This window comes from Ascaphus truei, chromosome 5 (assembly GCF_040206685.1).
Source record: "Ascaphus truei isolate aAscTru1 chromosome 5, aAscTru1.hap1, whole genome shotgun sequence".
Classification (NCBI taxonomy): Eukaryota; Metazoa; Chordata; class Amphibia; order Anura; family Ascaphidae; genus Ascaphus; species Ascaphus truei.
In genome coordinates this window covers 116,476,563-116,501,519 of record NC_134487.1, presented here as the reverse complement: position 1 = coordinate 116,501,519, position 24,957 = coordinate 116,476,563, and the positions used below count along the sequence as shown (strand labels likewise).

The following is a 24,957-nucleotide window of genomic DNA, read 5'->3' as shown; positions in this document are numbered from 1 at the left end:
CTCTGCGTGTGGGGAACTCCCGTTGGAAGGTCTCACCTTTAAGAGCCTATATCGTAGGTGGTCTGTTCCCAGACCACAGGCCTCAAGTCACCGCCCGACGTCCTGTCACTAATCCTACCACTATCAAGGCTACTGGGGAAAATGTCCCTATCTGAGGGCTTTTCCCTGAAGCAGCCACACACTGAGAATGGTTGGGTCCTTGCTGGGACCTGAGGGGCAATCTATGCCTAGTCTGGGAGTCACAGACACCCAGATCCTTCCTTCCCCTTCCACTTTCTGGAACCAACTGCCAGCAAGAGCCCTTCGTGCCAAACTGCACTCTCCTCTCACTGTGAATCTTGGTTCTCCATTGGCTAACACTTCCCACATGATCGGACCGACCTAGAGCACTCTGGGTAGTGTAGTTCCCATGCGGAGAATAACATCAAATGGCCGTCATCACTCACTGACACTGCGCATGCGCCCGGCATTTGTAACGGCCATCGCAACCTCAGGACGCTCTGCACATGTGCGAGTCGTATCTTGCACATGCGCGACAGGCAACATGGTGGCCCCCGCTAGCTGGGTGTGCACGCGGAGCCTCCGGAGCACCGAAGCTCCCTCTCTACACTGTCCACATGCCAACAGTAGCCGTAGTAGCACCCCCCCTTCCCCGCACACATCAGAGGTAAGGGGGGGACGGACAGGGGGACCCAGCTACATATAATAAATCCTTTTTGTGGTAATACACTAGGGTTGTGCGCTGGATATACAGTATATATATATATATATATATATATATATATATATATATATATATATATTTATTTCTGTATATTTATTTCTGAGGTGTGTATTAGTGTTGTACCGGGTCCTAATTTTTTAGATAACCGTGTAACGGGTACCTGGGCAAAATCAATCATTTTACCCGGCTACCTGGACAGCACTTATCTACAGGGTGAGGAAGACCGCGGCTACATTTGGAAGCAGCAGCAGAGGTCCTGGTGGTGGTGGAAGCAACAGAATTCTGTGTTCAGCCGAAGGGAGCAGCAGGAATACTTCACGCATCTGATACCAGTGTAAGCCAGGGAACCATGTGACCGGAGAAGGAACGTTCCTCACCTTCAGTCGCTGGCTGCAGGTAAGTGATGGTGTATTTTCAACTACCCAGACATTACCCCTGCCGGTTCCTACCCGATGCCGGGCCCAGCCCCAGCTGCCAGGTCCGGGTAGCTGAAAACTCAGATAAATAAAGTGTTTTAAAAAAATAGGTAATACAGCCCTCATTACAAATACATGATCACAATAATACATGAAAACACTGCATATCTTTAAACATTCAAAATCCTCAACGCCCCACATGGACTACACTTGACTAATAAACCCCTTGCATCGCGCCCCCCCCCCCTCCCTTACCTCAAATGTAGCGTCAACTAACGCTGCGGGGTATTGTGACATCATGTGACGTCATGTGACGTCATGTGACGACGCGTCTCCATGGCAACTTGAGTCAAATGACCCCATGACATCATTTGATGCTGCGTTGCCATGGAGACGTGTGGACAGAAGCAGGGTAAGTGAGCCGCGCCCCCCCCCCCCCTGAAAAGTCTTGCGCATCCCTGTTTTAAAGCATACATGATGTATTTATGTATGCACATTCATATGTATGTATTTGTAATGTAGCCCCTGTCAGAAATAGTGGGCTACCTATCCTTCTCCTACTGAAATAAGCCCTGTTAAGGGCAGGCGCCAGTAGTAATCATGGGTTTTCCCCCCACCAAGCCCTGTCTTGCTGTGATAGAGGTAGGCCCCTGACTCTGTGGCAGGCCTGAGACAGAGGGGAGGTCCTGCTGACATCATAAGGGGCAGGCCTGTATCTATTTAGTGGGCTGCTCCTGTGTGTGTCTGGTTCAGTCTGTTGGAGTGTTCAGTCTGTTGGAGTGTTCAGTCTGTTGGAGTTGAGAGAAAGGAGAGTTCTGCCTGGGAGCTGGAGAGTGTGTGTGAGGAGTCCTGCCCTGGCAGTTGTGCAGGAGGGGAAACAAGAGAGAGTGGAGAGTGCTGGAACAGAGAGAGCATGGTCTGGGAGTTCAAGGAAACCGGAGAGAAGACCCTCAGCCATACTCAGTAGAGCTGATAGCACTAAGTGTGGTGGATCAATGCCCCTCACCCTGCAGAAGGGATGAGATCTACCCTCACCCAGAGAGTATATCCTTGAGGTGGGGGTTGGGGTATTGAAGCCCCAAACAGCCCATCCTGCTAGGGTACAGCCTGGAGGAGAGGAGTGGGGGAATAGTCCAGTTACATTTGGAAGCACTGCTGTATATGAACTGCTGCGGGGCTTATGAACTGCTGCTGTGTGCTGTATAACTGTTAAAAGGACAATAAAGACATTGCTGCTTTTATACAAAAGACTGTGTGTGTGTGAGATTGGAATCTCTCGCCCTGGGACCAGGGCTTTCTCTGGGAAGATTCCAACCTATCCACTAGGTTTCGCAGAGAATGGAGGCGCCACACCACCACCACTAAAGATGAAGGCATATACCCCAGAAGCCTGTCCCTGTTATCCCCAATACCAACGCGGGAGACTCAGGCCCTCCTGTTCCAAGCAGGTATGCACCTCCATAGTAGACGTAGCCAGCCCTCACTACACCCTAGAGGTCCAATCTGCGACCGGGGGGGGGGGGGGAACATGGGCTACAGTAATAAAGCACTTTTTATCTATTTTAGTAGTATCTCCTGAGTGTTTTCAGTGAGGTTCCTTTCCTGTTTTTGGTATATGTATTATCTCCTAGCACCGCCTTGGGACCAGTACTCCCAAGCTTGCAAGTACTTTTTACCGTATTGGCCTGAATATAGTGGTATGTTTTTTTCCTAAAATTGTCCTTACGAAAACTGTACTCGTATTATATGCGCAGCCTAACTCCTTTTATTTTTCATGTAGAACACCTTCAAAACTTTAGGGTCGTGTTATGTGCGAGACCGTACTATATTTGGGCCAATACGGTATATTATAATCCTCATGAGCGCTACTTCCATTCCCTATTCTACTGTATTACAAAACAATAGACAAACAAGGCTGGCATATTTATTCAAGCACCACAAAACTAACTGGGAAAAATATTGATACAAAAGTAATTATGATATCACCCTCTGCCATTTCATACAGTATACAGGCATCTTTTTGAAAATGAATCACTGGTCCCACCATAAACCTTTCAGAAGATAAGAAGAAATTAAATTACTTATTTTGCACATTACTTCGTATGCAACAAGAAAATGTAACACATTATCACTCTCCTGTTTTTGCTGTTTGACTAATGATGACATAATTAGGAGAGGCTAGCTAAATTAGATTTGTTTACATTAGAAAAGAGGCGTCTAAAGAGGGGATATAATAACTATATATAAATATTTTCGGGAGAATACAAGGAGCTTTCAAAAAAACTATTCTATATAGAAGGGCAGTACAAAGGACTCGGGCCATCCCTTAAGGTTGAAGGAAAGGAGATTTCACCTGCAACAAACGAAAAGGTTATTTACATTAAGGGCAGTTACAATGTGGAATTCATTACTCATAGAGACTGTGATGGCTGATATCTTCAAAAAAAGGTTGGACATCTTTTTAGAAGGGATATACCAAATAAGTAAACATGGAAAGGATGTTGATCCAGGGAGTAATCTGATTTACAATATTTGGAGTCAGGAATTACATTATTTTCCCCCTTATAAGGTAATTGGATGATATTTCACTGGGGTTTTTTGTTTGCCTTCCTCTGGATCAATATACTGTAAGTACAAATATAGGATAAAGAATCTGGCGTTTAAATGTTAGCAAAGGTTGAACTTGATGGACGGCTGTCTTTTTTCAATTTTATCTACTATGTAACAATGAAACTATAATTACTATCTTAACAAGAAGCCAAACAATTTGCTTTAGATTCATGGTTTCACTAAATCGTATCAGAAAACAGATTCCGTAAAGGTTGTAAAACTCTCCAAAGATTTTAGTTACCATAGAAACATTTAACGTGTAAAACAATGGTAAAATAGTAATTTTTTAACATTAATTTTGCTTTAGCCATCTGTATTTTACCGTTTAAACATATCACTACTATTAGTTTATAATGGACCTACTGTAGGTAGAGATGGGCGAACCAGTCCAAATCCTTTTTCCGAATTTACCATTCAAAATCCGTTCGCCGTGTAAAATCCACTGACAGATTGTTAGTTACAATCCGCACGGACTAATCCAAAACGCCATTGGATACAATCCACTGGTGGATCTTAACAATCGATCTGGCGAATCTGCTGATGGATATTAAGAATCCCAACCGCGGATTGTCAGTGTTAAAAATAAAAAAATTAAAAATTGCAAATGGCGAATCGCCATTTTTGAGGCTGATCCGCTGAAATCCGCATATCAAAAGAACAGCTCCAGAGCTGAACCACATTAATTTCAGCCTCGGGGACCCCCTGCTTCCTGAGATACAGGCCCCGGTATACGTGCCGGTATCTCCCTGCATTGTTTAAATGTCCCAGTCACATGCGTCGTGACGCAGGAGAATTTAAGCATGGTGGAGATACCGGCACCCAATAACGGGGCCTGTAACTTGGGAAGCAGGCAGTTCAGCTCCGGAGACCCCCTGCTTCAATACTGTTATTAAAATAAAATAAAAGTCGCGCAATCGCCTGTTAGAGGCACGCAGGGAGAGTGACTAACTGATTCTGCCTATTCTTACTGTGCGCCTCTTACATACAGGTGTAACCCAGTAGGATTCAAACAACAGGAGTTCCATTCAGATGCAGGGTCCCCGCTGTGTTAATCCCCAAGGGCCATTAAGTCTCCTTACTGGGACTCTGCGAGCACAGATGATTTCAGGATGGCAACGCGACCAAACATAGTGCTGCATATGTAGTTATGCAAGCCCTGTGGCACAAGTTGACACTTCCCCTGCTAATATTTCTACTTTCCTCTATTTCTCCTTCATCTGCTGAAAGTCTCCTGACAAACAAACAAAACAGAAAGGCCAGCGCATCATACAAAATAACAACATACAGTATAGTGCAATACCTTATCTGCTCATGAAAAAGGGTCATTTAGTTAAACCCTTTGGCCAAAAGGTTATAAGCCTGCAGCCACTTCACGACATAACCAATCTGCAGGTCCTAACACTACCTGGCACAATTCTCATGTACCTCTCTTTTCTGCTGGAGGGAGAAAGACCATACTGGGTCTGTGATTCACAGGATCATGATAACAACTGCTAATTGGAAAGTGGGGCGGGGTGAGCTTTAAACTAGGGGAGGAGGAGGGGCCACACCTCCAAGCAACAACAGCTGCATAACCCACCAAGCTCCAGAACCCCAAAACCCCAAGAACTTCTGACAAACAGTTCCTTAGTATATCTGGTTCCCTTCTTCATATTGTACAATAATAGCCCTGTATTTGTTTTCTTAAACTATATAGCACCGTGTTCCTCATTATCATTATAAGAACTATACTATAGTAACAATGTTTAGAATGCATTTGAGACATTCATTGTTTATTGTCATTTGAAAGTATAAACTATTGGATAGCTCTACATTATATAATAACAATGTATATGAATGTTAGAACTGTTAAAATAGGGGTTTTATTGTGATCATATTGCAGGTCGTGCAGTAAGGTTAAGTGGACTGCAAGGTGATTCCTTAGTTATTAACATCTCTTCATCAATCAGATTTCTAGCTGACCAGTATGAAAGGTTAACTGGATTTCTTTTTACATAAAAAAGTAATACACAGATGTTGTAATTATGACAGATATGTTTTACTTTCATTCTATAATCATTCTACAGCAAAGGAGAGGATTACAAAGCTGATAACATTCTATGCTTGAATGTATTTCTTTTTTCCTTTTTAAAAGAGAGCAATGGGAAATCATTGTGTGGGTTTCTCATAGTGCTCTGCAGTCTAACTCAGTAAAATGAAACATTGAGCCATAGCGATTTAATGAGAAAACATGAACAAATCTCTGTTTTCATTAAAAATGTGGGCTGATAGAACAAGCATTCTTCCATCCTCGCTGATTCTAAACTCTGTTAAAGAGCATTATCTGTCATTAATTTAGCATCCTGTTATAACTTAAATATAGCAATAAAAAGTCTTCCAGATATATTTAGTCATAACTTTAGAATGCCAATTGTTTTCTAATGTTGCAGAAATCTATTATTTAATTATCTTTAAAAAAAAAATCTAATTAATTACTTCAGCAAATCAACCTAAATTGTTCCTAGCCTTTTGTACCTGTTGGAGATACAAACATTTAGAAAGCAAAAGTCCAGACACTCGGTCTTCAAAATAAGTAGTTTAATACAGCAGAAAAATCCAACGTTTCGACTGCAAATGCACTCTTTGTCAAGGTGAGAGCCTTGCATTTGCAGTCAAAACATTGGACTTTTCTGCTGTATTAAACTACTTATTTTGAAGACCGAGTGCCTGGACTTTTGCTTTCTACATGTGATTCCTTGGGGACATTGCAGGACTGCCCCCTTTTGTCCGTGGGCACCGGCAGGTGATATCTTTCTATACAGTAATTGTGTGTGCCAGACTACCTTCTACCATTTGGAGGTACAGACATTCCCAGGTGGCTGATAGCAGAATTTGGGTCATACGTCATTTCTGGCGCATCTTCTAGGTTACGGCATGTCGGGCCTGGATGTTAATAATTCTATTGTATACTGGTGAGAAGAGATCATTATTCACTCTGACTCTTGTGAGACATTCAGTTAATGTATTAGAAGGAACCCAGTCTTAATTGTTAAATCATTCTCTTTTAAATTGCTTCACTGTTCAACTACTTGTAGAAGTCCGATTTTATCTGAAATAGCCTCTATGAAATTCCTCATTGATTTGTTTCTAACTTATGTTTTAGAAATAAAGTAAAAAAAAGAATGTTTTCTTTAATTCTGTGGTAATTCTTGGGATAATGCAGAATTATGTAAAACAAATGCACACCAAGGTGTTAGAAAAATGTGTTATAAGAACTGTACAGGTGTTAAGCATTGAGAATGAAATTGTTATTATTTTAGAAAATCAGTACATATTATTTTTTTGTTCAAACTCGCATGCTGTAGTCTGGCAATTTGCTCTGACTTCCCATTAGATTGATGATGTTGATTTCCTAATCATTATTGACAAACTTCTACTGTACATTGCTAATAATAGTTTCTTTGTCAATTGCATATCCTTATGATTACATTTATTTAGGACAAATGTAATTGCAATTGGTGCACGTGAAAAAATATGACTAGATGTGGAAGTGAAGTTGGTAAAATAATTCCCCCCAAGAGACGGTGCTGCTGCTAGTGCATTGTAAGGTGTATTGGTTACCATGGTCACCAAAACAAGAGCAAAATGACAGAACCAAAAAGGAAACAGAGACATGTTTCTTATGAAACACATCCATATTTAGATTTAGCTATTATTTTAAAGAGCTTGATGTTTATCATTCCATATACAGTAGAGAGGTGCATGTTTTTTTTTCTTCAGAATGTTAGCTTGAAAATGAAGAATCAGCCAAACATAAATGTTGGTACCAATAATATTGTACAGTTAATTCAAATGTATAGAGTGGCAAAATGTATAAGCGAAGTTTAACATTTTTAATGGATTTGATTGACCCTTCTCATTCTTGTTCCATGCCCCTTTTTCATACTGTTGCTATGAGCAACAATCTAAATTGTTCTCTTTACCCAGCTCTCAAATTTCCATGTCTCTCTCCTTGTCTCTTAAGGGTCGGCGGGAAAGCATTAAAACAATAGTTATACAAAGCACCTGCATTATAAAGGCAACATTTTAAATATGATCTAAATCTGCTTTTGGTGGTTCAGATATTTAAGTGTTCATTTTGCCCTTTGTAATTTGCAACTTCAGAGTTCCTCTCTGCCAGTGGTACTCAAATCTCTCCTCAGGGACCATCGAACACACCAGGTTTTATAATAACCAGTGCAAATGCTCGCAGGTGCAGTCTCCTAATTTGCACATGAATAGAATGTTGGCTTGTTGCCTGAGAAACCTAGTCTGGCTCAAGGCCCCGAGGAGAGGTTTGAGGAACACAATGTTGTGACAAATAAAATACATTTACTAATATATTTCATATAAGGTGTGGATCAGACAACAATTGGTTATTGGTGCACCAATCTAATCATATACTGTGTTGTACATGCAATGTAAAATATCCTACAAGAAGCTACCAACAGAAAAATGTAAAGATTTTTTTAAAAATATACATCAATGCATATAGTTTTATTTCTATGTGTTTTTGAGTGTTTGAAGGTGAACTTCATGACTTTATGCAATAAAGTACAGTATGATGCTGCTGCTCGCACAGTGATCAGCTGGGAACTGTCATTCACTGTGATCGGCCACTTCAGACCTCATTGAATATTACAGACAGAAAAACAAGGGAAGTGCAGATCAAAAAGTGACTTACCTGACACTTCAGGTAAGTCTGGCTAAAATAATAACCAGTCTGCCTTTTATATTCTTTTTATTTTTATTTGTATCGTTATCACTTTTTGATCTGCGCTACCCTTGTGTTTCTGTCTCTACTATTGTTTGCGGGGAACGAGGAACGGTTCCCAATTAAAGGGTCTTGAGCTACAGAATTTGGACCCCTGGAGCATATACCATTCATAAGTCTCACGAGTGCGGTCCTCTTATACGGTAATACAAATTCTGTATTTTACATTTATGTTTGGGTTTTAATTGGAAACCCTGAAAGAGAGAACGCCCTTGTATTTTCTATAGTACGGACCTCATTGAATACAATTCTTAGGGGCCTATTCTTGTAGCCTCGATGAGTTTACTGCTATCTTGCATGGTTTGGCATGTTCTCGCCGAACGGTTTGTCAGTTGAGTTATCACGGTATTCAGAAAGTATCTGAACACCTCTCAAACCATGTGGTGGGATCTCAGCCTCATGGAAAGTTCTCCCCCGTACGATCTGGCTGCAGAGCTGCACAGAGAGATCCGCCTGTCCCTGCACATATCTCGCAAACGATTGCAGTCTTTTTATTTTAATTTTAATACTAATGTACGTGAGCAGGGGGTCTCCAGAGCTGAACCGCATTGATTTCAGGTCCGGGGACCCCCTTCTTCCCGAGATACAGGCCCAGATATGGGGTGCCAGTATCTCCTATGCATTTAAATCTCTCAATCGCGTGACACGGGACATTTAAACATTGCTATCAAGGGGAGACTCCTGGAGCGGGTAGGACCTCGGTAGCCAGAACAGCGGGGAGCAGGCAAGGATTGTTGGGGTCACAAGCAGGGTTCGTGGCAGGCAGAAAGCAGGATTGTTGGAGTCACAAGCAGGGTTCAGTGGCAGGCAGCAAGTGGGATCGTCTGGGTCATAAGCAGGGTTCGGTGGCAGGCAGTAAGCAGGATAGTTGGAGTCCAAGCAGGGGTCAGCAACAGGAAAGCAGGAGCAGGGCAGGGGAGCAGGAACTGAAACCAGGGAATAAGGACTGAGACCAGGGATCAGGGAACAAACGGGGACAAGCCAGAACACTAGCAAGGGCCTTTAATAAGTACCAGACTAAACACAGAACAGAACTGGGCAGAAGCATGGGCATGGGAGTCTGGACACAAAATAAAGGCAAGGGAGGAACAGGAAATGGGAAACTATGAAGACAGAGGACAGGAGCAGCAAGAGGAGACAGATAGACAGAGGAACCCCAGAGCAGACAGAAACCAGCAGCACACCTGTGGACAGAGGCAGCAACTATGGCTAGGAGCAGGATGTCAAGGAAACCCTGACATTACACCCCCTCTCAAAAGCATTCTCCGGACAATCCTCCAGTCTCTTCCCGGAAGCCTTGATGAAAGGCAGACTCATGGTGACCCACCTCTGGTAGTTTGTTGATGGGCAAAATACATGTACCTACCGTGATGGCGCAGTAACCAGTAACCGGTACATTGAGCGTTGCAAGGAACTTCCTGATGGGTGTGTTTAACTTAAATGCAGGGGCATGGACATCAGGAACATGGGCATCAGGAACGGGTGCATCAGGCTCTCCATACGAGTCAGTGAAGAAATTGAGTTCACTTTCCATGGTCTCTTTTTGTGACCAATATACTGTATTTCTTTTAGTTTTGGAATATCTTTCTCCAACTTCAACTTTTCAGACTTCAGTTTAGCACTAAAATGTCTGTTACTTGTAACCCTTGCTCAGGTCCTGCAAAGTCTCTGCCAGCTTGCTTTTGAATTATACAACCAGGGAAAATGGGGAGGGGGAGGGGAAAGGGAACCCTCGCTATTGCCTAGACTCCGGTGCTACAATCAAGGGAAATTAATCAACTAATAAACTAAAGAAAAGAACCCCTATGGCGAGAGCACTCAAAACGGCTGGTGAACTGATATTACTAAGCCAGGGGCCTGATAATAAAGATAAGTGTATTAAACTGGTTGCAATGATGAAATCGTTAAAATAAACTTTATTAGGAGGAATCCTCAATTAAAATATAGATATATGGATCGACGTCTATGTGAGGTATACCTAAACAATAGGGCGAAATAATAAAAAGGAGGTAGGGTCCCAAACACTTGCCTTTTCCAGGTCTCTTTCACTCCTCAGCGAGAGACCCCTGTTTCTTGAGTGTATCCTGCAATTCTCCTCTCAGGGTTTTCATCTCTTCACTGTGCTCGCTCTCGGCTTGCTTCCACACATCCTTCATTAAGTTTTGGAGCTCTGCTAATTCCTTTGCTAGGGTCCCAGCCGCTTGCCTTTCCAGGTTTCTTTCTCCTGGATGTACTGACTGTTGGGCATGGAGCAGTGTCTCTGCTCCTCTAGATCTTGCTTCAGTTTCTGGACTGCCTTGTGCTCCCTCTCATACAGTTACCTAGCCCCTAAGCTCCTCCAGCGAGGCTCTAGTTATGCTCAGTGTGGCCTTTTGCTCCTCATGCTGCTGGGGACACACTGGGTACTCAAATGCACTTGCAACATTTTTACTTTGTTATCAGTCTTGATACTTTCTTCCTGAAGAACTCACTGCTTCTCCTCAGCATTCACCTGTTTCTCCTTGGCGTCCTGCAGACTCGCATGCAGTTCTTGTAGCTGGCTCTGCAGCATATTCTCTGCTTGTATGCGCTACTCCAGGGAGATACGTTCTTCGTGCAGCACTCTTTCTGCATTCTGCAGTGTTGCCTGTACATCTAACTTTTCCTGCGCCAACTGTTTCTTCTCCTCTTCTAATTCATGGAATCTCTTATCTCATGCATTGGCTTGGACAGAGAGGGTCTTGCACATTTGGTTTATAGTTTCAAACTCACTATTCCACCCTTCGAAGGCCTCTCTCAAAGAAAGTCTCTCCTTCCGAGAGGCTTCCATTTCGGTTTTAAGTCACAAATCTCCTCCCGAGATGCTCCCAGCTCTGTACTAAGCCCGTGAAATTCTTTTACAAAGATTTCCAGTGCGGTGTTAAGTTGATCAATGGAGCTCTGGTCCTGGGCAGCATCAGTATATGCCTTCTGCAACTTACTTGACATGATTGTGGCGGTGAAGGGGTTAACCCGGCCAACAATAAAGGTGTTATACCCGGCTGGTTAACCCTAAACCTTGTTATGGATGAAGGGGTTAATTGTTGGTCACCACAATGCCATGTTTCTCCTATACATCATCTGTAATATCCCTGTTAGGCAGCTCAGAAACTAGCTGCAGTTCTGTGAATGTATGTGAACTGTGCAAACTGTATTCGCGATACGAAGGGGAGCTCCTAGCACTGTGCCAAGCGTTAATAGCATAAGCGTGCCTGCGGGTAGTGGCTACATTGAAGTGCTGTATCACTTCCAAAACCGCAGACGGCGAAACCACAAAGTCAATTGGATAAGTGATCTGCGGTTTAGCTGAAGTGCCTGAGCGCATCAATGTTTCCAGCTTTCTTGTTATCCACTTAAGGTGAATTTGTGAAGTGCGTCTGCGGTTACTGATCAGAGCCCGTACGGATACATTGTAAGCTGGCTTGTAACCCAGACCAATTATAGGTCAAACCGCAACCCACATCACAGAGCCTATTCAATTAAGTGGCTAACTTGCGCTAGGAAAGAGCTTGCACTCTAATTTTTGGAATACAGGTAGTTGAGAATGTAACATTCACAAACATGTTGTTTTTATATCACCCACACATACAGAAAGTACCTATAAAAATAAAATGTGTTTCAGGTATGTTTTAAAATGTAAAGGCAGGAACCCTTTGCTGTCAGCCCGGCAAAAAATCCATTAACATATCAATATGTTAAGGTTGAATGAGCTGAGGAATTTTTCATCTCCATACTTCCCACGGAAGGATTGGCTGGGTATGTTAGAGATAGGACCCTTAACCCTATAAAAATGCCTGCAGCCCAGTCCTAGTGAGATTCATCTGCGATTCACCAAGATCCGTCCAAAGTACAGCGTCAGCGGTTCCAGAGTGTGAGGGGTTAACTACATCGTAACCAAGGATCACACACCTCTTCCAGAATTCATTTGAGCTCAGGATTCCCAAATGAATCCTGTAAGAACTTAATGAAAAGATTTCCTCCGGTGGAGATACCGGGGTGGCAACTTGCGCCCATAGCCAAGGATTGTTGCACGGCTCAAATCGCGCACCCACTTGCATGGGTGCAGGGGTGCCCAGAGACTTTGTTTTCAAGTCATTCGTTCCATGGACATTTTCTTTCGTTTCCCCATCCCAGTAAGTGTTTATTAACTGTAATTGGGAAGAATTGTGTGTTTGTCTTAAAAGTAAATAAAATACAATTTATTTTGCCCAATTTGTGCTCAATCCAGAATCCCGTGACAATGATAACAGATCACTCTTCAACTGATGGTTCTCTTTCTCCTATAATACACATTTAGCAATTGCTGTGGATAGACACTTTTGTAGTACAGCCTTGGCCTCTTGCTCTTTATTTAGTTGTCCATAGAAGCAATCTATCTCATTCCTGTGGATTGAGGAGCCTGGGTTAAGGCTCTTTTACCTTGGTTAAAGGCGTCCACTTTCATTTCCACAATTCCTGGGATGATTCTGTGGGTCGCCTTAGGCTGCAGAACATCTCTGTTTTTTCCTGATGTTGAAGGGTCATCCTTAATTCCTTCTGCAACTTACACTGGAACACCTCCTCTCTTCGTTTTCTTTCTCTTTTCTTTAGGAGGCAGCTCTGGTCCCATTGGCTGCCGGTGATATTTAGCTGCTGCCCTTCCCCCCAGGAAGTTGCTGAACATAATACTTTCTCCAACTAACTTTGGTTTCCACAAGCAGCTTTGTTTGGCCTGATGTGGCCTTCTAGTGCCTTGTCCTCTTCTCCTAGTTCTTGGAAGACTTCGCCTTCACTGCGCTGTAGCGGCTACACTGTTCCTCAGGTTTTCCTGTGGCGTGTGAGGAGCTCAGTGTTTAACATGTTAAGTTTGAGTCGGCAGAGGGCTATCCAAAATGATATAGCAGCGAGACATTCAGAGACTTTGGTCTGTACAGCAGGTGTAAGGTCAGGGGTTGAAAAGTACATTTGTGTGTCATCAGCATAGAGGTGATATCTTGTAACGTACGTGCTCACCACAAACCTGGACCGGACCGCGGGGCTGAGGTGGGGATAGATATACACCGACCTTAGACCACGAAGCCTGATCCGGGTTGCGAATTCCGTGGTCGTACGTAGCAGGGTCGGGACTGGAGAAGGCAGGATAATCCGTGAACAAGCCGGGGTCAGGATAGGAGAAGGCTAGGTAAATGATATCCATGCTGGGGTTTGGCAACAGGACGCTTGAGCGAAGGTGCTCCAACGAAGACAGGAACAGGAAAGGGGGATCCAGTGCGTCAGCACAAAACAGCACCCCCTAGCTGGGTACAGCTGTGAGTAGTGGCGACCACTGGGAGCAGGAGATTGCAGCAGGTATCAGGAACAACGATGCAGGCCTCTGCAATGGAGAGTATGTAGCAGGTAACAGGAAGCACTGATGCAGGCCTCTGCAGGAGAGATAGGGGATCCAGTACATCAGCACAAACAGCACCCCCTAGCCGGGTACAACTGTGAGTAGCGGACGCCACTGGAAGCAGGACACAGGTACTGCAGACAGGACAAGAAACACTGAGGTTTCAGTGTAACCGCGGCAGCGCGGTGGGGTCTGCCAGTAATTGAGAACTATGACAAGAAGGCCAGGCAGGCCAAACACAGGCTGTGGCAAACACAGTTACTAAAGAAATTCTATGTCCAGCAACTTCCTGGTGGGCGGGGCAGGAGTTAAATAGAACAGACAGCCAATGAGACAGAGCTGCATAGGAGGCAGCAAGAAGCAGACTGCAGTCTAATTGCAGAAGCAGGTGATTCTTGATTGCAGGTTCAAGGGAGAGTTTCCTAGAAGCTGCAAGGTTCTGTAAAGACAAGGTTTCAGCAAAACCCAGGAGCGGATTCCTTACATATCTGAACCCAAGAGATGTGATAAGGTCACCTAGAGAGATTTTTTAAAAAGAAAAGAGTTCCTAAGCAGAGCCCTTTGGTTACCCAACAGAGATCGATGGAGGAGGAGATATCGACAAAAGAGACACTGAAAGAGGTAAGAGGGAATCCAGAATAAAGCTTTGTTATGGATACCAATGAGAGAATGCGAAGGAGAAGAGGGTGGTTCACAGTATCAAATGCTGCAGAGGTCGAGTGTAATGAGCTTGGTTTTTTGGGAATATGGAGGTCATTAGTTACTTTAGTGAGTGCTGTTTCTGTGGAGTGAGCAGTATGTAAGCCAGATTGTGGAAGCCAGAGGATCTGGGAGAAAATAGGATGTGAGAAAATTGAGCAAGTGAGAGAATACAAGACGTTCAAGGAGTTTAGAGGCAAAAGGCCGGAAGGAGACTGGATGACAGTTATAGAGACAGGTAGGGTCAAGCTTGCTGTTTTTGAGTTATGGTATCTGTAGCATGTTTGAAGGAGTAGGGAAATGTACCAGAGTAAAGGGAGGATTTGAAAATGTGTGAGCGTACGAATTAGAGTAGGAGAAAGAGGTTTGAGGGGATGGGGTCAAGAAGGCAAGTGGTAGAGGGAGAAGAGGAGATCAGTAGCAACACATAATCCTCTGTGACAGCAGAAAAAGAGTTGAGAAAGTCAGGAGGAGAGTTAGGAACAGGTGTAGAATCTAAAAAGGAAACATAGGGGATGTCTTGATGTATGGACTCCACCTTTGTCTTGAAATAGTCAGCAAAGTCCTAAGGTGAAATGGAGGAAGCAAAACAGGTCACAGAATGTGGTCTTAGTAGAGAGTTAGACAGAAGAGTCGGTATGGGTTAGACTTTTGCCTGTTGATTAGTGAAGAAAAGTAGGTTTGTTTAGCCTCGGATAAAGCGAATGAATAGAGCACCATTGATGACTGGAGTCAGGAGGGGATCCCCTCCTGGACTCCAGTCATCGATGGTGCTCTATTTTTTCGCTTTACTCTGGATCAATCAGCAGCAGCACATCATCCACTACAAGGAGGTGTCCGTGAGTAATTGGGCTTTTATGCCTTACTAGCCCCCAATGAAATTGTCTGTGGTGAGTCCTTCATTCACTCTCAATTTTCAGGGAATCGTGGCTTAAATACCTTTAACATGATTTACTCACTTTATGGTATACACCTCCCTATGTTTTGGGACTGAATGTTCATTTTTAGCAGGGTATTTGAGCATTCTAACAAACTTTCTTGTTTAGCCTGGGAGACTGCAGAGTTGAAACATGTTAAAGAAATACATTTGTAGTGAAGGAAGTCTGCGAGAGTGTGAGATTTCCTCCAGAGGCGTTCAGAGGAAGGAGTGCAGGAACACGGCATATGTGTGTGACAATTTAGCCAAGGTCTGGGGTTAGAAGGAAGAGAAAAAGAGGGGCATGTAGATCAAGAGAGGAGGATAGGACAGAGTTGTAGTTCCTGACCAGGTTGTCAGAGTCTATGGCAGAGCAGAGGGAAGATGGGGAGGAGTGCAAAGTGAAATCAAAAGCTGGTAGGTTAATAGAGCACAGGTCTCTGCAGAAATGAGTTGTAGATGGAGGTGGAGAAGGGCGAGAAGTGAGAGAGAGAAAATGAGATGAGATTATCGTCAGAGGACATGGAGAAATCACAGCAGTTTTATTTGAAAACCAGGTGTAGGTAGTTGTCACGGGAGACTCCTGTGGCGGGTAGGATCTCGGTGGCCGGAACAGTAGGAGCGTAGTAGGGGTCACAAGCAGAGATCAGAGGCAGGCGGCAGATAGCAAAGTCAGGAAACAAGCAGGGGTCCGAGGCAGGCGGCAGGTAGCAAAGTCAGATAACAAGCAGAGGTCGGCAACAAGGAGACTGGAACAGGACAGGTGAGCAGCGACAGGTCTGGGTGCAGGGACTAAGAACGGGAACAATCAGGGACAAGCCAGATTACCAGCAAGGGCCTTAACTGCGAACAGACTCAAATACAGGTACAGGAATAAATCAGGATCAGAGGCATGTGCATAGGAGTCTGACTTGAAACAGAGGCAAGGAAGGAACAGGAAAGGGAGGTTTATATATGCAGGCTTAGAGGGAGCACAGGTGCAGGTGTGTCAGGTATCAGAATCATGGAATGTTCCTTAGTTTAGCAGCAGCAATCCTGGTGGACAAGTATAGGTACTGCAGGCTAGAACAAGACATTGAGAGTGGCAACAGTCCCTGTAGCCAAGCATGGGTACAGCAGGCTAGAGAATATGACAGTAGTAGTCATCTTTGTGGGTGCAGGCAGCAGTCCATTAGTCCAAAAGCAGTGGTTAGAGAGAGAAAGCGGGAAGTCCAAGGGAGGGAGGGGTCATCAATATGGCAGTTGAAGTCCCCAAGGAGAAGAGTCTGTGGGAGTCTGAGGAGAGCCAGGATTAAAAGTGTGCGAAAAAGATAGAAGGGCGATGAGTAGACGTGGGTGGGTGATAGATGACCGCCACGTGGAGAGTGAGAGTAGAAAAAAGCTGGACAGTGTGATCCTCAAAGGAGGGAAAAGAAAGAGAGGAATGAATAGGAAGGGTTCGGTAATAGCAGATAGAGGAGAGGAGGAGCCCCACGCCTCAAACCCCTGCCATCAGGGAGCGGAGTGTGGGAGAAAGAAAGGCCACCATAAGAGATGACATCTTCCAGTGCAGAGTCAGACTGAGTGAGCAAAGTCTTGGTTATAAGAAAGAGGTGAAAGAGTGAGAGAAAAAGAAGTCATGCACAGAGAGGAACTTGTTAGAAAGGGAGCGTGCATTCTAAAGGGCACAGTAGAAAGGTAGAGAGAAGGAAGGTAGATGGATGATGGGTATGAGTTTAGAGGGGTTGACACCAGGAAGAGTAGAAGTATGTGGAAGGCGAGATCGAGAGCATGTAGAAATAAGGCAGGATTGGGAGAGATATCCCCCGAAGCAAGGAAGAAAGAAAGAGAGTGTGTGAGGAGGATTTATAAGGGTGTGTTTTAGTACAGGGGGTATATTTGTGAAATATATATGTATATTTGTCTATATTTGTGTAGAGTCAGAGGGCGCAGATGGGAAAGGAATTCATGTGAACTGAGAAGTGGAGAAGAAAGGAGAAATGGAAATATATGAATGGAGTTAGAGACATAATGAAGCTGGTAGAAAGAAACGTGTAGTTTGAGAAGCAGTGAGGTCAGAGCAAATATAAATAGTAAAGGAGACAGTAAAGGAGACATAGGAGTGGTAGTAGTGTTAGTTTAGTGTTGAGAAGCGAGTGAGGACTATGCAATGTAAATTAAGTTAGTAGGAAAGTGGAAGTTGTGAGAAATTCAATATACGTGTGGAGGTGCTATAGAGCTGGGGGTGCGCAAACTTTTTTCTTTGCACCCCCTTGCCTGTACTCCCGCCCTGCTCGCGCCCCCCTTCTTTACTTCTCTCCTGCATCAGCAGCGTTATTTGACGTCACAACATTGCAATGCCATTTGAGCCCACGGCGTCATTTCGCGCCGCGTTGTCAAGGCGACGCATCGCCAGAAGCCGGCTGAGAGCAGGTCAGAGGGCGTTACAGAGGCCATTTAATTTGCATGTTGTGGGGAAAAGTGCAGGGCTTCTGTAAGCGCTGTGCCCCTCCAGAAAATATCATGCCTAAATTTGCGCTAACCTGCTCTAGAGTGAAGAGAGCTGCGTCTTGGGTCTTTCGGAGAAAATGTCCTCCTTTCCAGCGCAGGTCAAATTCAGTATCCAGGGCTAATAGGTGTTCTGTTGGCTAATTTGTGTTAATTACATATTCTAGTAAACAGCAGACCAAGAACTGCTAAGGGTAAGACTTCAATTATTCTTGGTGGTGGAAGTGTATTGAAGTGTATTGAGGTGCCGTGTGGTGGTTTTGGGGAGTTATTGCTCATTTTGAGTTCCCTGTGGGCAGGTGAGTCAGCCGGATAGCTGGAGGTTTTAACCCCTTTCACATACAGAAGTCACATGCACACAGATGTGGCATTCGTGAAAGTGAAAGAGGGTAAAATTGGTATATTTGAGAAAAGTATGATATTTTGCAGTCTTCATCAATTTGCACTATTTCCTATTCTATTTCGTAAGAAATGCTGGGAGGGTGCTCAATCCCCAAAACCCTCCCAATAATTTTTTTAAGAAATAATATGAAATGGTGCAAATTGGTGCATACATGCAGGAAATTTAGAAAAAATTACATAACGGTCTGAGAATTTATAAATAACATACCTCCCCAACGACTTTTCGAGCGTGCCGCATTTTTCACCATTGTGCAGTATTTTTTGAGAAGCCACCTGGCAACCCTACTCTTCACCCATGTTAATGCTGGTTTCCTTTTTTGTTAACCTCTTCAGTGCTAAAGGGTGTTTGAATTTACTGTTAAGCAGGCCAAATCTGTCTACCCTATCATTAAGTGGTTTGTGTACATCCAGCTAATGTAAACTTATTTAAGTGTCAGACAAACTTACTTTCAAGAAGGAGGTTCAAATTTGTTCCCTGGAACAACTCGTGTAAGACATTATTGACTTGGTTATTGAAGTCAAATAAGCGCACATTTATCCAGGCCGTAAATCCATTTATCCTTGTTTGTGAAGACATTGCTTTCTCACTTAAAATGTATTGTATAATCCCAGAACGCTGAAAACACATTAAAAAAAAATATATATATTATTTTGAAACCAATGTTATCACATCTCATTACACGTGAAAAATACAATGCGCAGCTAAATAAACCTCTAATACTATAACTTACTAGTGTAAACGTGAAAAAGTGCACCCTCATATGAACCCTTATATACAAAAATATCTTGTGTTATAAAGTATCAGTGATACGTGTCATTGGCGGTTGCAGCTGTATCAAGCGAGGTGGCTCAGCACTAGACAGTAAATTACAAAAAACAACAGCGCAAAACCGCAATAGTGAAGTATATCAAATTTGATTTAGTAAAATAAAGGTGAGTATTCTGCGTACATTTGATAGATAGACCATATGCATTTAGTGTATAATACACAACAGGTTACCACACGATCGAACTGCGGCAAATGGAGTAGGGCCTCTGGTAGCTTTCAACTGGAATCGTGACGTCAGCTCCGCGTCCCGAACAGATGGCTCCGTCTTTCCCTTGGCCCAGATCTCATCGGTGGGAATTCCCTCGTGGGATTCATTCCCTTCATCATTCCCTGATGAAGTAGCGTTAACAGCTACGAAACGCGTAGGATTACTGATTTTATTGTGTAAGTGCTTATTCCAGCATTTTTATGATTATTGTGAGCCTTACATTCTGCATTAACGGAAGATCGGTCTACATCTGTCACGAATACCGAGTTATTGCCATACGCTCAAAGCGCCATTGAAGGGCTTCATCCGGGTCCTGTACTATTGGGACTGATATCCCGCATCACGCATGCGCAAGGGATTTTCCCCCACGTGACCACCAAACTATTGAGTGGTAACGCTACCCGGCATTCTGGGACTCCGACCACCTCCGTCCTCGAGAGGGAGTTCCCACCGATGAGATCTGGGCCAAGGGAAAGACGGCGTCCATAGTGTGCCATCTGTTCGGGACGCGGAGCTGACGTCACGATTCCAGTTGAAAGCTACCAGAGGGCCTACTTCATTTGCCACAGTTTGATCGTGTGGTAACCTGTTGTGTATTATACACTAAATGCATATGGTCTATCTATCAAATGTATGCAGAATACTCACCTTTATTTTACTAAACCAAATTTGATATACATCTCATTACAACCTGGCAAGATTGTGTTGGCAAGTAGTTTACCTTTTTGTTTATGCTTATGACAAACACTAGCTGTAATTAAGTGTGCTGTGCAAGGTGTTTCTCCCATAAAGAGAGATAATCAAATTTCAACGTCTATATAAATCCGTAGTATCGGTGCTATTCCATAACGCATCTTCTGATGACAGAACACCATACAGACGATTCACTTGAATGTCTTACGGTCCTGTAAAGTAAATATAGACGTACTTTATGTCCAATTAGATTGTGAGCTCTTCGGAGCAGGGACTCCTCTTCTACAATGTTACTTTATGCCTGAAGCACTTATTCCCATAATCTGTTATTTGAACTATTTGCTATTTATATGATTGTCACGTGTATTACTGCTGTGAAGCGCTATGTACATTAATGGCGCTATATAAATAAAGACATACATGCATACATATACGCAGACAGTAGTACAGCTATTTTCAAACATTTGATTTCTAATCAGAATAGTGCTGTAGATTGTCGTTTTTGTCTCTGTAAAGTGAACAGTATGTCCCCTATATGTGCTTTCTGACATATTTGGGAGTTTTTGTATCCTAAAAATGTGTGATTATCTGTTTATACAAATCAATAAATGATGAAAGCAATACAAAATTGGCGATGGATAAAGCAACAAAAGTGAAATGTGAATAGCGATTTCCTACTATAAAAATGAATGTATTTTGCCATTTGCTGTAGCTATTAGGAGCTAGCTATTGCTACTGTTACAAATCGAATGTATTTGTTCTGTAAAGTGAGAAAATGACAGAACCACCATTAAAGGTCTTTACTCAGTGATTTCTGGAAGCTTCTGGCATAAGTCACATCAAATTAAAACAAGATCAAATATGCAAATTGAGCTAGGAAACTAAACTGTCTGCAGGGCAATTAGCCACGATTCGATAACTGTAGCCTGCATGTTATTATTTTCCTTCTGACAATAATCTCATATTTAACATCTGAACATAATCATGTTTTTTGCACTCCTTTGATTCTAAAGAAGCAGATATGTAAGCCCAACATCCTACCAAATGTATTAATTGTACAACCAGCACTGCCCACGCTCATGCGATGGGAAATGCAAGTGAACTGAAAGTAATATCAATTTCAGATTAACAGTCTTAACTTTGCAGAATTAATGATGATTAAGTACCTGTTTAAAATTGTAAGCTTTGAAGTAATTTATCTGTTGCTGTATAACATGGCATGGTAGCAAAACGGTCGTAGCAGATCGGGAGTGTGACAGACGGGTGGACATTTGTGATATATATGTATATATTTATATGACATAAATTGTTAGTCCAAATAAAAAAGGTATCACCTAATACTGAAGTACTCATGGGCCGCAATATTCACCTAGACAGAGTGGAGTATATCTCTGACTCTGCGAGAAGGAGATGCTACTCCTTTAAGGTATCTGATAGTCAGGGCAATATGGTCAAGAAGTCCGACCCGGCCCACTACTACTGAGGTTGCCCAAGTACCACTCACATTAGATCCAGGTTTCAGCCAGGGATTGATATCTGTATGGTATTACTGTATTGAAATGTATTAAACGTATACACATGTTAATGCATATTGTGCTTGGGTTCATTTACAGGTTGTTGTACAGTATGTGATGTTATGCGTACTGTAGTCTAAACACAGCCATTGGAATTTCACCAGGGGGAGATTGTAGCCTAGCCTCCAGCCGCTACTTATTTCCCTGGGCCCTACCAGTGTAAATCATGTTAGGTACAGACAGTGGATGGGTTAATTCTTCCAGAAGGCCTTGTTTGCTATTGCAGCCTTGGATGCAGCAAATGTATCCAAAAGCGGGCCTAGCAACAGCCAGGGAGTATCAGCCTGGGGGAGGTACTGGCTGGGTGACATGTGCAGATGTGACACCTGTCAGTTTCAGACCTGCCCTGTTATGGGGTAGGGTTACAAGCCCAACCCCAGAGTATATAAACTGTCTCCCTCCCAAAAGTGGGTGTGTCTCTTTCCTCCCCTTGTGGAGTGAGCAACAACTTCCCTGCTCCCATAAGGGGATACAGAAGGAGCACCATGCAGGAGGAAACGTGGATGGGCCTCAAGCCTTGAAGTGACTTTCTTAGGGGAAGAAAGAAAAGGGATGTACCTGCTGTAAGATCTTAACCAATGCAATAAATACCATGGAACCATATGCAAGTGTGATTCACTGTCTTGGGCTAAAGAAAGGTGTCAGTCTGGACCATCCTACTATCCCAGAGGATCCTCGCTGACTGGAGGCGCTGCAACCATGAACAAAGGTACCCTGTAAACGCTGTCCTGTTACTGCCACTCAGCCCTCCTGATACCTCACAGGTACGCACCACATTGCAAGAAATATACTAGTAGCAGACCAGATCTCACTTAGGGTTGAGATAAAGAGGCTATATATATATATATATATATATATATATATATATATACATATATTTCATGATGCTTCTATAGGGTTATTGGATCTCCATCAATGAGAATTGCCATTCAAGTCTGCCGGGTGAAGATAATTTATTCACTGCACTAGCAGTGAAACCACGCCCCCAACTAACGCGCAGGCTATTACTCCAGACCAAACCTGCTCACCTGCCTGCCAACCATGGGGACCTATCCAGGACAGCTCCACGCGCTCCTCCAGGTCTGCCTCCACTCCCTATTGGTCAGCTGCACTATATATTGCCTGTCTTGCCACTTTCACATTGCTCGACATAGTCTCTCCTTGTGGATGTCTATTCTGGCTCTCTCTTGTCTTCGCTTATTCAGGTTACGACCCGGCTTGACGAACTACACTCTCTGGCTCTCGACCCCGTCTCCTTCCTGACTACACGGCTTCTCACGTCCCTCGATCTCAGCTTGGACCTCGACCTTCCGGATCTCTCCTCTACCTGACCTTGGCTAACAGCAACTACTATGTCTCTTCTTTTACCGGTACCGGCAATTATTGCTACAGCTATTTCCACCTGACCTGGCAACACCAAAACACCACACTCCGGACACGCTCCTTCTGCTGCGGGTGCGTGCACATATACGGCCCCACCTCAGTATAAGGGACGGGTCTGGTCTGCAGGCAGCACCGGCGTAACATTTTGCAATTAATGCCGATCAAGCTCAGATACCTGTTATCAGAGCTTTGTGAATCTCTCCCACAATTGCTGTGTTGTAAAAAGGAATCCATATCTTTCTGTCTCTAAATGAGTTAGTTCTTTATTATCGGTTCTTCTTGTCTGGGATTTGTCAACGGTTTGCCTAATTCACATTAAAGAGTGATTTACGCTTGCCATTCATATTATGTATAGAACTGTGCAAGTGGTACATCATTTCAGGGCTTTAGCTATATCATTTTATAGCATCAATATATTTATAACACGTAATGAACATTTGAAAGCAACAAGCATTTTTTTTTTTTACTGATATTCTTAAGGATTTACAGTATGGAATTAGATGTGCCAAAACACATGTTACTAAATTATCTGGATTGTGAATCTTATGATAATACAAAGAGAACTTGGGCACTTTTTCTGCCTTCTTGGCTGGTCACGTTGTCATTCTCTTCATTGACTTGAATAATGTATGTATTGCTTAACTACAAAATGCTATGCTTAAGGGATTTATCAAATGTGTTGCAGCATTGGGTGCAAAGGCACTGCCACCAGTGAAATATACAGGAACATCTCAAAAGTCTTATGTATGAGAATAAAATAATACACAATAATATGACAATATGTTTATCTGCATCATTTGATAATATACTGAATGTAAATTAAATACTTGACTGTATATACACTAGGGCTTTAGGCTATTTTTCAAATCGATGAAGTTTATAAGTACTCTTTTTATGTTGATGTATTTCAAAATAAATGCAAGGTACTTTGCAAATGCAAACACTAGATTTGTATACATTTATCACCAAACAGCTGTTATTTTGTCCCACAGATTCTAAACAATTACAAGTAAATATCTCTAGAGATTCATTTTAATAAAAAAAAATAAAGGGTAGCTGAAAAAAAATAGCATATTGTGGAGAGAACATTACCAAAACATTCAGAGTTGCATCTATCGAGTAGAATCACATACGTGTAAATATTATTTGAAATGTACTAATTCTTACATCCCCCCCCCCCCACCCTCCCCACCCCCATATTTCTGTGCTCTGTTTCCCTGGTTACAGCAATGTACTGTTTATAAGAAGCATACCTTATAAATTCTATGTTTGCAAGCTTACTGGTTTTTCTGCTTATTCAATCACTTTGCTGGTACAAGGCTCCATGCCTCCACCCAGTGGGGAAACCACTTTTCAAAAATAATCCAACAGCTGTTGAAATTATCCAGAACTTGTTAATATGAAATATCTTTTAAATGGGTGCACTGATTTCTCATTCTCTCCTTCCTGTGAAATATTTGATCAGAACAGGTCTTCTACTGAATCAAGTGTCACTATGTTTCCTTACAGTCCAATGTGTTGCTATGGGCGAGTCTCAGACAGAAATGTTTTATACTCTCTTGGCTGCAAAGCAGCATTTGGTATGGACAACAAATATCATGATTAATGTTGTTGTGGTAGACATAGTGATCAGGAAAACATTGATACGCAAGCATGTCTCTTCTAGCCATGATTTAATCCCAACAGAAAAGTGTAATATTTTAAGATCATTGTACTCTTTTCTATATATTCATATTACTGTATACAGTACATGGTAGTTTTTTTGGGAGGGGGAGGGAGGGGAAGAAGTCCAATCTAAGTATCTTTAATTCATTGTGAAACCCTGCTTTTTCTATTGC

General features: G+C 42.9%; 1 protein-coding gene across 3 annotated transcripts in view; it reads right to left on the bottom strand.

Annotated features, from left to right (window-relative positions):
* The window catches only part of LOC142495268 (uncharacterized), a 228,965-nt gene extending 204,349 nt beyond the window's left edge, over nucleotides 1-24,616 (bottom strand). For 2 of the 3 annotated variants that reach the window (XM_075600499.1, XM_075600500.1), the window contains exons 1-2: nucleotides 24,373-24,616; nucleotides 18,880-19,048 (exon numbers count right to left, since the gene is read on the bottom strand). In XM_075600499.1, the coding sequence (XP_075456614.1) occupies nucleotides 18,880-19,009 (130 nt within the window). In that variant the 5' untranslated portion in view covers nucleotides 19,010-19,048; nucleotides 24,373-24,616. The remainder of the gene's footprint in view (nucleotides 1-18,879; nucleotides 19,049-24,372) is intronic. The other variant, XM_075600501.1, reaches the window with a different exon arrangement.
* Between the last annotated feature and the right edge of the window lie 341 nt (nucleotides 24,617-24,957).